Source organism: Anas platyrhynchos, chromosome 15 (genome assembly GCF_047663525.1).
Source record: "Anas platyrhynchos isolate ZD024472 breed Pekin duck chromosome 15, IASCAAS_PekinDuck_T2T, whole genome shotgun sequence".
NCBI lineage: Eukaryota > Metazoa > Chordata > Aves > Anseriformes > Anatidae > Anas > Anas platyrhynchos.
The window spans coordinates 11398712-11412582 of record NC_092601.1 but is presented as its reverse complement, the minus strand read 5'-3'; the positions used below and the strand labels follow the sequence as shown (position 1 = coordinate 11412582).

The following is a 13871-nucleotide window of genomic DNA, read 5'->3' as shown; positions in this document are numbered from 1 at the left end:
GCACTGCTGTGCAACAATTAAAGCATCAGCATGTTATCAACACTATTCTCATCCTAAACCCAAAACACAGCACCATACCAGCTCCTACGAGGAAAATTAACTCTATTCTAGCTGAAACCAGGACATAATTTCGGACTAATCAGTTGTTTCTTTATTTCATACTCCCAAGGTTGTTGCAGCAGCCCATGCTGTATATCAAGCAGTTCTGAGCCTGAAGAACATTCCTGTTTTGGAGACTGCTTACAGGTTGATTCTAGGAGAAATGACCTGTGCCCTAAATAGTCTTCTCTATAGTTTACATCTTCCCGAGGCCTGTTCTGAAATCCAGCATGAGTCTTTCAAGAAGCATGTATTCAGTGTGGATAATGCAAAGTTTGTTGTTATATTTGACCTCAGTGCCCTAAGTACCATTGGAAATGCTAAAAATTCATTAATTGGGGTGAGTAAAAACTGTACAGATTATTTTTAATACTTCTTGCACAAATTCACTTTAACTTAAAATACATCATAATACATTTCACTAGTAGTACTTACATATAATTAAAATGATCGTATTTGTTCCCTAATAGGTTATAGTAAAAGATGTCCAGAATTAAAATCTAGAGGAAATGGAACAGGTGGTTTTTATATCTAGTTTGTGCATAATGAAAAGTAGGTTCTAGGGAAGTGTGTCTTACCAGGGTTATTCTTAGATTGATTACAATATTGTCAGAGTAATTCTACTTTGTGAAAAGCGAGACAAATAAAATCATCTTCAGTGTGTCTGCTGGTAGTATATCAGCCACGTGAAAATATTTGTTACAGTTTATTCCAAATAAAAACAATGTGCTTTTAACAGATTATAATTACTTTCTTTCCCCTTTTTTAAACTGAGAAGATTATGAAATTAATGGAGTTACTGTCACAGAATACATTAAATTAATTAAATTAATTAAAAATTAACAGTATGGAAGCTACAGTTCAAAATAGATCCTAATTATTATGTTTCTGTGCTTATGTTGCAATTTTTCTTACAGATGTGGGCCCTTTCACCAACTGTGTTTGCACTACTGAGTAAAAATCTGATGATTGTTCATGGTGACATAGCAGTTCATTTTCCTGCTGTCCAGTATGCAGTACTGTATACATTATATTCGCATTGTTCCAGGTATGAAGACTAATAATTCATCAGTATTTTAAGAGGACTAGAATGGACTTACTTGAATTGAATATATTGTTGGAGGGATAAATTTGAGACTATTGCCATTAAGGTTTTGCCCAAACTAGCCTAATCAGTTTTTACTTTCATAACTTGTAGATAAATGCTAAGAAAGTGTATCCTGCCTTAAAATTTATCATTTTATTCAAAGTGGGGATTAAGAGTCTTGGGTTTGAATAGAGATAACTGAGGGAGAACTTTGAAAGTGAATAACAAAAGATTGGTTACTATTTTGCTTACTAGGAGGGGCAATGAAAAGCAAACAACAGATTTAAGCACACTTTGGACCTTGTTAATGTTGTCAAAACTAAAGGAATTACACTAGTTCTAAAGTTATTTTGTACATATTTCATTTTGGGTGACTTTTCATTCTGCGTTTGACATCAGCCACCATTGAAACCAGGTTATTGGACTGCATGGACTGATGTAAAACTACAGCTTTGTTCTTTTAGTCCAAGCATCAAAATACCTGAGTTTTGACATAATGTTGTTATAATGCTGTGTGTATATGTAACTTTTACAACTTTCTTTTTCTCTTATACATTTGGAGGAAGTATTACTTTTGTTTTTTATATTTTTTTTCTTTGCCATCCAGGCATGACCATTTCATATCCAGTAGCCTCAGTTCTTCCTCTCCCTCTCTGTTTGATGGAGCAGTTATAAGTACTGTAACCACAGCAACAAAAAAACATTTCTCAATCATACTAAACCTTTTGGGGCTACTGCTTAAGAAGGACAACCTTACTCAAGATACCAGGTAACTATCATTCTCTTATTAATCAGGAGGTGTTTTTATCAATAGAATATCTTAACTCAGAAAATAGGTCTTATTTTTGTCTGTAAAGCTTAGGGTAACTTTAACCAATGAAGTATGTATTTCTTATGAAACATAAATAATATCTGGGAGGGGAGGAGGGAGCAGAAATAGGTGCTCACTTCTATTTACAAAAACTATGAAAATGGAAACTACTATAAGATCTATACATTAAAAGCAGAGCCGTCAAACTTTACTGAAAGGATGCTGATCTGTAACCTGAAGTGTAATTTAAGGTATACTGAAAGATAGCTTTCTGTAACTGCATAGAGCGACTAATATTTTTCCTTTTTTGTAGGAAACTACTAATGACATGGGCTTTGGAAGTGGCTGTTCTGATGAAAAAATCAGAGACATATGCACCTTTATTCTCTCTCCCATCTTTCCATAAGTTTTGTAAAGGACTTTTAGCAAACAGTAAGATAGAACTTCTATTTATTAACTGTCTTTTATGTGGCATGATTCCATACATAAGTGACTGTGATTATATGATTAATTTTAGGGGTACCTCTGGTTTGTGTGGCACAAGGACTTACTCTCCTGTCCTTTCTCTTAAACACATCCCTACCTATTATTTAGGCAAACAATTATTTTCTTAAAATAGTACTTTGTGATTGTGATGTTAATCTCCAAAACCATCAGTGATGTGCCAAATCCTGCAAGTAAGATTTTGTGTTACTCAATCAAAAACAGTGGAACATTTCCATAACTTGTTATATTGTTCTGGATCTCAAAATATCCTGGAAATAGCTTCTACCAAAAGCATTTGTTCCTATAGTAGTAGCAAGAGCAATAACTTCCCAAGGCTAGCAGTTAACTAACTTGATCTTAGTTTCTTCTCACTGAAAATACACTATGCATAATGCCAGTGTATGGAGGCCATAAGGAAATTAATCTTGTCATTGGTCAGAATAGGCCACATAAGTAATGTATAAGACAAGTGACTTTCTCTTACTAAGTATTTACCTGGTACAGTAAAACCAGTCAACTAAATCAAAATAAAAATAAAACATAAACCCTGTGTCTATACTAGCTGTGCTGTAAAAATGTCTAGGTGCTCCTCTACTACCAGAGTAATGTGTAAATTATCTAATTCAAGCCAAGTGACATTTTCCTTTTAATTCCTTAATTCAGCACTTTTGGAAGATGTGAATATTTGTCTTCAAGCATGTAGTAGCCTCCATGCCCTGTCTTCGTCCCTACCAGATGACCTTTTACAAAGGTAATGGCACAGAACTATGTATGTGATTTGAATTATGCTGTTAATGGAAATGTTATGACCTTTTTTCCCCCCCTTTTGGTGATGCAGATGTGTTGACGTGTGTCGTGTTCAACTAGTACATAGTGGTGCTCGTGTAAGGCAAGCTTTTGGAAAACTTCTGAAGTCAATTCCTTTAGATGTGGTGTTGAGGTAAGTTGTTCAGATTAACTTCAATATAGATAATAGTTTGGTTTCTTCCTGAAAGTTACCTGAAAAATGCCAGGTGAATGTTACCATATTTTCCAAATTTAAAATCAAAATGCATAACAAGATGTCTTAATGTCTCTTCTACTGTGTTGCAGATTTAAGAACAGTAGGTATTACACAAAGTAGTTAACAAACTTGATAAACTGTGCAGTACTTCTTGCAGCAAATATGAATAGTTCTAAGGTCTATGTTATTCAGAACTTCAGCAATACTATGCCCTGCAGTCTGTCTCAAAGACCTGAACTCTTAAAAGCACTGAGTCTTATCACCAAAGAGTATATTTATTTCCAGTCATTATATATGCAGATGTATATCTTCTTTTGCATAACTTTGTTTCAGATTTATTCAATAACATGACTTGTTTTTCCCCCTTTTCCTGCAGTAACCGTACCCACACAGAAATACAAGAAATTTCTTTGGCTATAAGAAGTCACATGAGCAAAGCTCCAAGTAACACATTCCATCCACAGGATTTCTCTGATGTCATTAGTTTTATTTTGTATGGAAGCTCTCATCGAACTGGGTAAGAACTTCTTTTAAAACTGAAATTCATTGATGTTGAATTGATAATGAAGAATTCCAAACTAGTTTAAATTTTATAACTATTTTACAAGTTACATTGCTTTACTTTCAGTTTTTTTTCTCTTTAAGTATTTATAAATACCCTCAATACGCAACTTTGTAAATATTTGCATTATGTACATGGCTGCTGAAAACAATCTTGAGAGATTTTGACAGCATTAGATAGGTGATCTGTGTACATTACAATCTTGTTACTATATGGACTTCTGATTTTTTTTTTTTTTTTCAGGAAAGATAATTGGTTAGAAAGGCTGTTCTACAGCTGTCAAAGGCTAGATAAGCGAGATCAACCAACCATCCCTCGTAATCTGTTGAAGACTGATGCTGTTCTTTGGCAATGGGCTGTCTGGGAGGCAGCTCAGTTTACTGTTCTTTCAAAGTTACGAACTCCTCTGGGTAGAGCCCAAGATACATTTCAAACAATTGAAGGTAATGTAAAGAATATAGCTTATTCTCATGGAATTTCCTTCTATGTAAGAGATTTTGCAGCTAAAGAATTTCATGTCCAAGACAGTGGTTTTATTTTTCAGTGATTATAGATTTTTAGCATGTATTTGTCTGATGTATCAAGAGATGCAATGCCAGAATAGCAGTTGCATAAGTACTATTAATTTTTGAGAGGTTTTACTCTAAGCGTGTCACAAGATAACAATTCTAAAGTATATTTGGTAATTTTTTCCATGTCTTGGTAAAAATACATAGGTATTATTAGGAGCCTTGCAGCCCATACGTTAAACCCAGATCAAGATGTTAGCCAGTGGACTACAGCGGACAATGATGAAGGACACAGCAGCAACCAGCTTCGGCTTGTTCTCCTTTTACAATATCTGGAAAACTTGGAAAAATTGATGTACAATGCATATGAAGGATGTGCCAACGCTCTCACTTCTCCACCCAAGGTTTGTCTGTCTTACAGTGCTGATGTTATTTGAAACAGTCTACTGAATGAACAACGTTTTCAGGGCTGTCCAGGTCTTAACTGTGGAACTTTTTGGATGCTGCAGTTAAGCTTTGTTTGCTAGCATTTAATCTCATACTCTAATTAAAGGAGAAGAATATCTTCTAATGCAAGTTGGAGACTCTTAATGTGTCTGGCTTTGTAATTTTATTCTGAGAAAGCATGTGAAAACAGGAGTTATTTCTAGTGCATAAACTTGCATAGAGGTACAATAGTAAGCAATTCTGTAGTACCTCTAACTTGTAGGTTATCAGCAGTATAAAGAAACAACTATTTGAGACCAGATTGTCATTTGAAGTATTTATAAACAGCATACATTTTTTGCATAGTATCAGCTGTAAAATGTTCTTCGCTGTTGAAATCAGTTAATTACCAGACTTCAGTGTGACAGTAAAATATAATTTATAGTTAGTTCACTTCAAGATTTTTAGCTTGCTGATATGCCTGGCCAGTTGCAAGCCGTGCAAGATTAAGAATGCCTGTATCAAAAAATTGAAAATGCAGAACTTAATCTGTTTCTTCACCCCTCAGCTGAAAATTCAATTGCAGCAGCAAAACCTGTTATGACTTTGGTGTTGATAAATATTAAGTACTTAATGTAATTATTTTGATTCATACACATGAACAGTATTGTGAAAATGTTACTTTTTCCTGTTTTAAAAGGTTATCAGGACATTCTTTTATACTAATCGCCAGACATGCCAAGATTGGCTGACGCGGATTAGACTTTCCATCATGAGAGTTGGATTGCTGGCTGGCCAGCCTGCTGTGACAGTCAGACATGGTTTTGATTTACTCACAGAAATGAAAACTAATAACAGTCTATCTCAGGTACTATCTTTTTCAAATTTTGTAGACTGTCGTGAAAATACTCCCACTATATTATAAAAACTAAGCTGAGGTAATCAGTTATTAAGAATCTCTTACAAAACATCTGGTTCAGTATTTACTCGAAAGCAACATTTTATTTAAACTCATGCTTCTGTTCTGACAGATTTCTGCATTTAGGTGATAATGTGGGTTAGAGATTAGGGTGTACTGTGTACATTTGGTCAAATACTTCACATAAATGAATGGTATAGTTCATTGAATGTGAATTGAGTGGTTCCTGTTTAAGCAGGAAGTTCTGCTTGATGCTCTTGCTGTATTAATGTGAGGAGTCTTGTGGTAATGTCTTTGACTCTCTCCTCTGAGCAGGAGGGGGATGTATCATGAGGGAATGTTTCCTATATGAAGTAAGCAGCAGATAAGTGCAGGGGTGGGATGAGGGAATAAAGTGGTTACGTGTTTTTAAAAAGTTGAATAGTTCCTACAATACGTGACTTGATCTGCTTAAATACTTTAACAAGGCTTGCTGTTAACTACCTTCCTGCTGCTTTGTGAATTCTTGTATTTGTTTTTATATAACAGTAAGCCCACCGTACAGTGTTTGCTAACTATTGACATTCAGGCTGGGAATTCATAGCACAAACTCTTCCCTGAGTATCTGTGCTTTTCCAAAAACAGTGTAATGGACGGATACACAGAACACTTCATTATATGCCTCTATAGTGAAGTGAAGTACTGCCCTGCCATTTCTAAGCATTTAACTACGCATATAACTCTTATTCCATATAAGATTTGTTAAAGTTTTTTTGTATTTGTTTTAGGGAAATGAATTGGAAGTGACCATTATGATGCTGGTAGAAGCATTATGTGAGCTTCACTGTCCTGAAGCTATTCAGGGTATAGCTGTCTGGTCTTCTGCTGTAGTTGGGAAGAGTCTTGCCTGGATCAATTCCGTAGCTCAACAAGCAGAAGGGCGGTAAGTTTTTCTTCCAGATAACTGGATGTTACAAATTTGGACTATTTCTTATGCTTAATCATACTTCTGAATCTTAAGTTGTGGCATGAATCAATGTTGTTGATACAGTTTCCATGTTAAAGTCAGTGTTTTTCAAAGATGCCTAAGGCATTGTTTTTTAGATAATCTGTGAACATCCTTTATACTCAAGTCCTGATAATTCCCATAATTTCTTTTTTCTTAGTTTCTTGTACATAGATGTCCTGGTTTCAGTTACATGACAATAGCAATACTATTTTCCTTTTCTTCCATTGCAAAATATTAATGTATATATTGCTTGTTGAACTTTCTGGTGCCTGGCAAGATCTGATCATTTGACACAGTTTGCTGAGAGGGAGATGCTTTACAATTTTAGGTCTGTTTTGAAAAAGTGGCTTCTACATCTGTTAAAGTAGAATCTTTGGCTGCTGATTCAAATAGGTGGGTCAGTGTTCAAGACAGTGCATGCCTAAATTGTGATATTATCTCTTTAAAGCAATGTATACTGTCTCTTGTGTGAAATGAAAAAAGGACACAATTATTTAGCTGCTACCTGCTAACAAACACACCTGAGGTTTTAGTATTAAGTATTTTTCCTATCTGTGTAAGCTTTCTTAAAATCTTTGTAAATTTTCTTAAATAATGTGCAGGTTTGTAATAGTGCATGAGGAGTTGCTCAAAAATGTCAAATTTAAGATGAGTTGTTGTCCTAGACCCAATTTTACTATCGTCTATTAAATAATATTTAACTCACGTTTGGGTAAAAGGTGTAATATTCAAATTTAACGTGTGCATCTCCTTCAGTCTGTGCTTAGTTTGAAGTTGGCATTAAATCTGAATGGAAAAGCCTTTATCCTCTCTTTTAAAACCTGGAAATTCAACATACCAACTTGCATTCTGTTAATCAACCTCTCTTTTGCTGAGGGTGACACATTATTTTGGGTAAAGAACTGCTTAAAATATACCCAGTTTACCAGAGAAGAAAAATGATCCTGTAAAATGCTAACTAAAATATTAAATCACTTAAGGTTTGAAAAAGCAACTGTGGAATACCAGGAGCACCTGTGTGCCATGACAGGAGTGGATTGCTGCATAACAGGCTTTGACAAAACTGTTCTCAAGTTGGCCAATTCAAATAGTGTCAACAATGCCAGCCCAAAGCATTCCTTAAATGGTGAGTATTATTAGTTTCTTTTGAAAAGTATGTGTATAAAAGTAGAAGTAGAGCATTCATCAATACAGACATAGCAATTACAGCATTGAATTCTTAAATCTAAAGAGCTGTTTCTGTCTGCAGTTGAAGTTAACTGCTTAATTCCATTGAAACCAATGTTATCTATACATGAGGCTTTGCGATAAAGATATCTAGCTGAATGAAATTGAAAGTAATACGTAAAATATTTTAGATTTTTATAGCTTAATTCCAAATTATTTAGATCATCATAGCTTAAGCCTTAGTGTTTACGACATAATCTTGTAGTTGTGATGTTTATTAAGGGCTTTTCAAACCGAGACTTTGCTTCAGTATTCTGTTTCATCTTTGAGAAGAGATGTTCTTTGTTCCTAATTTAGTTCTTCTGTTTTCTTGTTTTGAAACTCTTTTGGAGATACGGACTAAAGTTTTCCAAAACCTCCTTTGAAAATTTTCTATCTGTTTAAAAAAGCAAACACAAAAAAAATCTTGCTTCTCTTATATTTAACCGTTACATAACATTAAATAAAAACGTATTTCTTGAGAAAAGATTTGGAAATTGCATATGTACTCTCGAATATATATTTATATTTTTCCACAGGAGAAAGTCGAAAAACTGTTCTGACTAAGCCAAGTGACTCTTCACCTGAAGTTATAAATTACTTGGGTAACAAAGCATGTGAATGTTACATTTCCATTGCTGATTGGTCTGCTGTTCAGGAATGGCAAAATATGGTCCATGAAATGAAGAAAAGCACTAATAATACCTCAATAAATCTGAAAGCAGATTTTAACTACATAAAGTAAGAATGTAATCAATTTATTCAACTGTATCTTAGATTACTGAAATCCTTAAGTTTTTGTGGCTTTTAGAAGTGATGTCATTCAAGTAGAGTTATGATACAAAAATATTATATCCTTAGGAGGGAAAAATATGCTTATCTGTATGGCTTGTTAATATTATGAATAGTTGCTGTGGCTTTCTGACTATTGAGGTTTTTTTATTGTTCAAGAAAAACATCTCGATTGGAGGTAAAAGTTAGCAAACGTAATCTACTTCTACTGGCAGAAAATGAATCCATTCATACAACTTAACTTTTAAAAATACACATCACGGTACAGTTTTTGAAAGATAATACTTACAATTTAGTGTAAAATATGTACAATATTGCAATGTTTCTGCAAATTCAGCTTAATGTAAACTCAAGAGTTAAAATCATGACATTCTATCCAAAAATTTTTCTATGCATAAAGAAGAAAAAGTTACTGTCTTTAAAAGTCTTGCATGGTTAGACTTTCCTTTCTTTCCTGAGGAGTAGTATATATAGTGTGATAACACAAAAAGCTGCCGAGCTGGAGAGGATATTCTTCCGTTCAGAGAGAAAATCTAACCATTTGGTGCAGTAGTATTGCCTTTCGTTTTGCAAAACCAGGATTTTTGCTTAGAATTGGTAACTTGTGCTCTGTTAAAACTTCAGGGTTTTCATTTGAATCTTTATTTTTTGCTAATTTGAATATAAGTTATTAAGATTCTGGAATGAAAAAAACTGTGAAAATAAACCTATAAACATTGAATTGCAGATCTCTGAGCAGCTTTGAGTCTGGAGAACTTGCTGAATGCACTGAACAACTAGAATTATTGCCAGGAGAAAATATCAACCTACTTGCAGGAGGATCCAAAGAAAAAATAGGTATATTACTTCAAATAAGAAATATTTTTTTCATGTGTGTATGTATAAATGACAAACTGAAACTTTTGAATGCAGTTTGCTCTGTTCAGTGGACTGACTTGTAACCTTTATGAATCAAGCTTCAGAATGATTGGCCATGGTAATTCTAAATGTTGTCACAAGGTTGTGTTTTTTTAGATCTGTGTTTTCTGGAGTTAATGTGTTTTAAGTAACATGTTGTCTATGAATATGAATATATACACACAAAAATGGTTTATTTCCAAAGTTCCCTGCTTTCAAAAATGCATTTTTAAACTGCAACATTTGGCAGTTCTGGTTGTTTCCAATTTTTTAATCTCTTTGTAGACATGAAGAAGCTTCTTCCTAATATGCTAAGTCCTGACCCAAGAGAACTTCAAAAAGCAGTCGAAGTACAACTTTTGAGAAGTTCAGTGTGTCTGGCAACAGCTGTAAACCACATAGAACAGGAGCAAAAGTGGCAGTCAATATCTGAGTAGGTTAAAATGTGCTGTGCTATGAATGTATCTTTACAGTATCTTTACTGTAAAAAGCTGTTCTGGTTTGTTAAACATAACTTTGTGGAAAAACATACACTGTTTTGTACTTCAGCATCTATGGTATTGTTTGTTTCTAGCTTAGGCTGAGGGACATAAATTGATCTTTAACTTGGAGATTGTTAGCTCTTTGAGTTCTGCTTCTTGTCAGTTAAACAGTATCATATTGTAACTTGTGCATGATTTTGCAAGATTTCCTCATCATTCAAATTAAGATGTTGAATTTGCTTTTGTGTTCAATATTTTTGGTATAATTATTTTCTCTTAAATAGTTTAATGAAAGTAACTGCTCCAATAACTTTTATTTCAGAAATGTTATAAAGTACTTAAAGCAAACATCACGAATAGCTATTGGACCTTTAAGACTTTCCACACTCACTGTGTCTCAGTCTTTACCGGTGTTGAGCACTCTTCAGTTGTACTGTTCTTCTGCTTTAGAAAACACTGTATCCAACAGGCTGACATCAGAGGTATGCCTATGCGTTTAAAATCTAAATTTGAGTAATATTTTTTATTGAATTGTCACGTAATGAAGTTTTGAATATGGAATGTAGAATCAGTTGTTGAGGTTGGAAAAGACCTTCAAGATTAACAAGTCCCAGCATTAAACTATGTCCCTTTGTGCCATGTCCACATGTCTCTTAAATATCTCCAGGGATGGGGACTCTTCCACTTCCATGGGCACCTGTTCTGATGCTTGGCTACCCTCTCCATGAAGTTCTTCCTAATATCCAATCTAAACCTCCTCAGCTTAACTTGGGACCCGTTCCTTTGACCCTTGTCAATCACACTGTAAAAAGGTCTCATTTAGTTTTCTGAAATCCTTGGACTTTTTTTTAATTTCAGCTTGAGTTGGACTTATTTCTATAGCTATGTCATTTCTTTCAGTTGTGTTTACAGTAAATCACAGCTATGTGGTAAGAATGTTACGTTGTATTTAGAATAAATACATCAACCTCTTTAAAAAACAGCTAACAAAGCTTTAAAAACAAAATAAAAGTAACCTTCAAATATTAAAAAGTTACTTCATTTTTTTTTACTTGTTAATAATACAATTTGGCTACAGATAGAGATAATAAAGTTTACTTTGAACTAAAATGGCCTTTGGTTTTAACAAATTAAAATGCATCTTAATAAATATTTCTTGTGACAACTATACAACCTTTATGCTTCTTTCAGGATTGTCTTATACCTCTCTTCAATGACGCTTTGAGGTCGTGCAAACAGCATGACGTAAGACCATGGATGCATGCACTGAGGTACACAGTGTACCAGAATCAATTGATGGAAAAACTTAAAGGTATTTAAGCTCTTATTTTAGTGTTACAAAAGGTAAATGCAGAATTTGAACTTAAAACTTCTGTTAAAAGCTGCATCTGCATCCTTTTGTATTATTTAGATTTCTTTTTAAATTCAAGGTTTGTAAGAGTCTTGCATTATATCCAGGGATTTCAATTACTAGTGTAATGCAGACACTGTCTTAAAAAAAGTTCTGCATTTGTTCTTCTAATCAAGCTTTGCTTGCTCATCTCTTCATGCTTTAATTGCTTCACTTTTGAATGCCTCAATATTATCAATGAGATTTTAAAAATGGTTGTGAAAGTGATTTAAAAATGCAGTTTGTTAAAAGGTAATAGAAGTAAAATGTTGATCAGATACATTTCTTAATTGAAAAGACTGTTTGTAGTCAAAAGTTCTGTCTAGCAGACAGTCTGTGGATATGTTTTTATTTGTTTCAGAGGAGATAAATATTCTAGATAAAAATGAAATAATTGAAATTTCTTAAAGAATTTTTAGGAAATAAGGGTTGAGCAAGTTTTTTAACTGCTGGCCATATTGGACAAACTATGCCGCAGGTACAACTATTGTTTGTTTAATAATTTTGTTTAGAATGTCTTGCTTTCTTCTTCAGAACCAACAGTCCCAATTAAGAGTCATCTAATGGAGCTGGGCTTAACAGCAGCAAAATTTGCACGGAAGCGAGGAAATATTGCCCTAGCTACAAGATTGCTTGCTCAATGCAGTGAAGTTCAGCTAGGAAAAACCACCACTGCACAAGACTTAGTCCAGCACTTTAAAAAATTGTCTGCACCAGGTCAGATAGATGAAAAATGGGGTCCTGAACTTGATATTGAGAAAACAAAATTGTTATACACAGCAGGTGAGTTTTTGCTAATTGTTGTAGATCCTTGATCTTCTTGTCCTCATAACCAGGCTAATTTCCCTGACCTTGAGTAAATCATAATAGGACAGTATCATTAGGAATTGCTTTCATCCTATATCTGTTGTCTCAATCTTAAAGTGTCTTCAAACGATCCTTTCTTACTTTCTGTTTTTGACTTTAAAAGAGACTTTCACTGTAAACTATGTTGTTACAATCTGTATCCAAATATGCTGAATTTCAGACTTGTTTGGAGTTAAGTTAAACACTACTGAAAATACACTTTTCATGATGTGCAGGTCAGTCAACACATGCCATGGAAATGCTGAGTTCTTGTGCCATATCATTTTGCAAATCTGCCAAGGCTGAATATGCAGTTGCTAAATCTATTCTTACACTGGCTAAATGGATTCAAGCTGAATGGAAAGAAATCTCAGGACAGCTGAAACAAGTATATCGAGCTCGACAGCAGCAGAATCACACTGGTCTGTCTACGTTGTCTAAAAACATATATACTTTGATTGATCTCCCAGCTGTTAATACACTAGAAGAAGAATATCCCAGGATTGAAAGTGAATCTACAGGTAGAAGTGTTCTCCTAATTCCTTGTTTTTTGATAAATAGTTACTGATGGTTCCAGTAAGGGATAACACCAGTTATATTGATAACGTGAGCAATCCATCACTTATGTACTTATTTTACTAATATGCGTACGAACAGTGTGCCTCTGTCTATAGGCAAGTATCCACAACTTAAAAAATAAAAATAAACAATACTTACTTGTAACAAGAAGAAAATATGAGATGATATCTTCTGGTATTTTTGTCATTCTGTGCCTGAACAAGAAACTGGAATTTCTTTATAGAAGAAGGATATAAAATATTTTTATGATTGGCTCCTTTCAGATTCTACATTTGTTAAAGTTTGAATGAGAGTAGATCTTTTAGGTTAAGCATTGAAACACCTACATTTTGAAAACCCTGATAAATGTGAGAAGTATTTACCTTAGGTTTTCTCGTGATCTTTAATCTATGCTTAATCTGAACATTTTTCTTGTTGCATCAAGTGCGCTCTAATTCCCAATTTTTGCCAGACTTTTCTTCAAATGTCAAGATAACTCTCTTTGTTTAAAAGTGGATTTAACCTATAATTCAGTACCTCTTTTTCCAGGGTCAGAATTTGTAGAACCGTTATTAGATTATCAAGTAGTTGGTGTTTTTTGATTTGATGAAGAAGAAAATTAAATATGCAAGTAAATATACACGCTGCCTTAGGTACTTCATAGAAGTCTGCTTTCTGCACTTAGATGTCATGAATCTATTGCTTTCTGTGAAAGAGAAAACAGTTGTAGAGCACAGGCAGTGGTTGTTAGCAAATGGAAAACTGGTGTTTTGTAGCCAATGTCAGAACTGAAAAATAATTGTGTTTTGG

At 34.0% G+C, this 13871-nt stretch overlaps 1 protein-coding gene across 3 annotated transcripts in view; it reads left to right on the top strand.

Annotated features, from left to right (window-relative positions):
* Window positions 1-13871, top strand: part of SMG1 (SMG1 nonsense mediated mRNA decay associated PI3K related kinase) — a 65483-nt gene that overhangs the window by 28744 nt on the left and 22868 nt on the right. For all 3 annotated transcript variants that reach the window (XM_027468827.3, XM_027468829.3, XM_027468828.3), the window contains 19 exons: window positions 170-439; window positions 1017-1147; window positions 1794-1955; window positions 2311-2429; window positions 3147-3234; window positions 3322-3423; window positions 3863-4003; window positions 4292-4491; window positions 4765-4961; window positions 5684-5851; window positions 6670-6824; window positions 7871-8016; window positions 8636-8837; window positions 9616-9725; window positions 10071-10218; window positions 10590-10749; window positions 11459-11579; window positions 12192-12440; window positions 12740-13024. In XM_027468827.3, coding sequence (XP_027324628.1) covers window positions 170-439; window positions 1017-1147; window positions 1794-1955; window positions 2311-2429; window positions 3147-3234; window positions 3322-3423; window positions 3863-4003; window positions 4292-4491; window positions 4765-4961; window positions 5684-5851; window positions 6670-6824; window positions 7871-8016; window positions 8636-8837; window positions 9616-9725; window positions 10071-10218; window positions 10590-10749; window positions 11459-11579; window positions 12192-12440; window positions 12740-13024 — 3154 coding nt within the window. The remainder of the gene's footprint in view (window positions 1-169; window positions 440-1016; window positions 1148-1793; window positions 1956-2310; window positions 2430-3146; window positions 3235-3321; window positions 3424-3862; window positions 4004-4291; window positions 4492-4764; window positions 4962-5683; window positions 5852-6669; window positions 6825-7870; window positions 8017-8635; window positions 8838-9615; window positions 9726-10070; window positions 10219-10589; window positions 10750-11458; window positions 11580-12191; window positions 12441-12739; window positions 13025-13871) is intronic.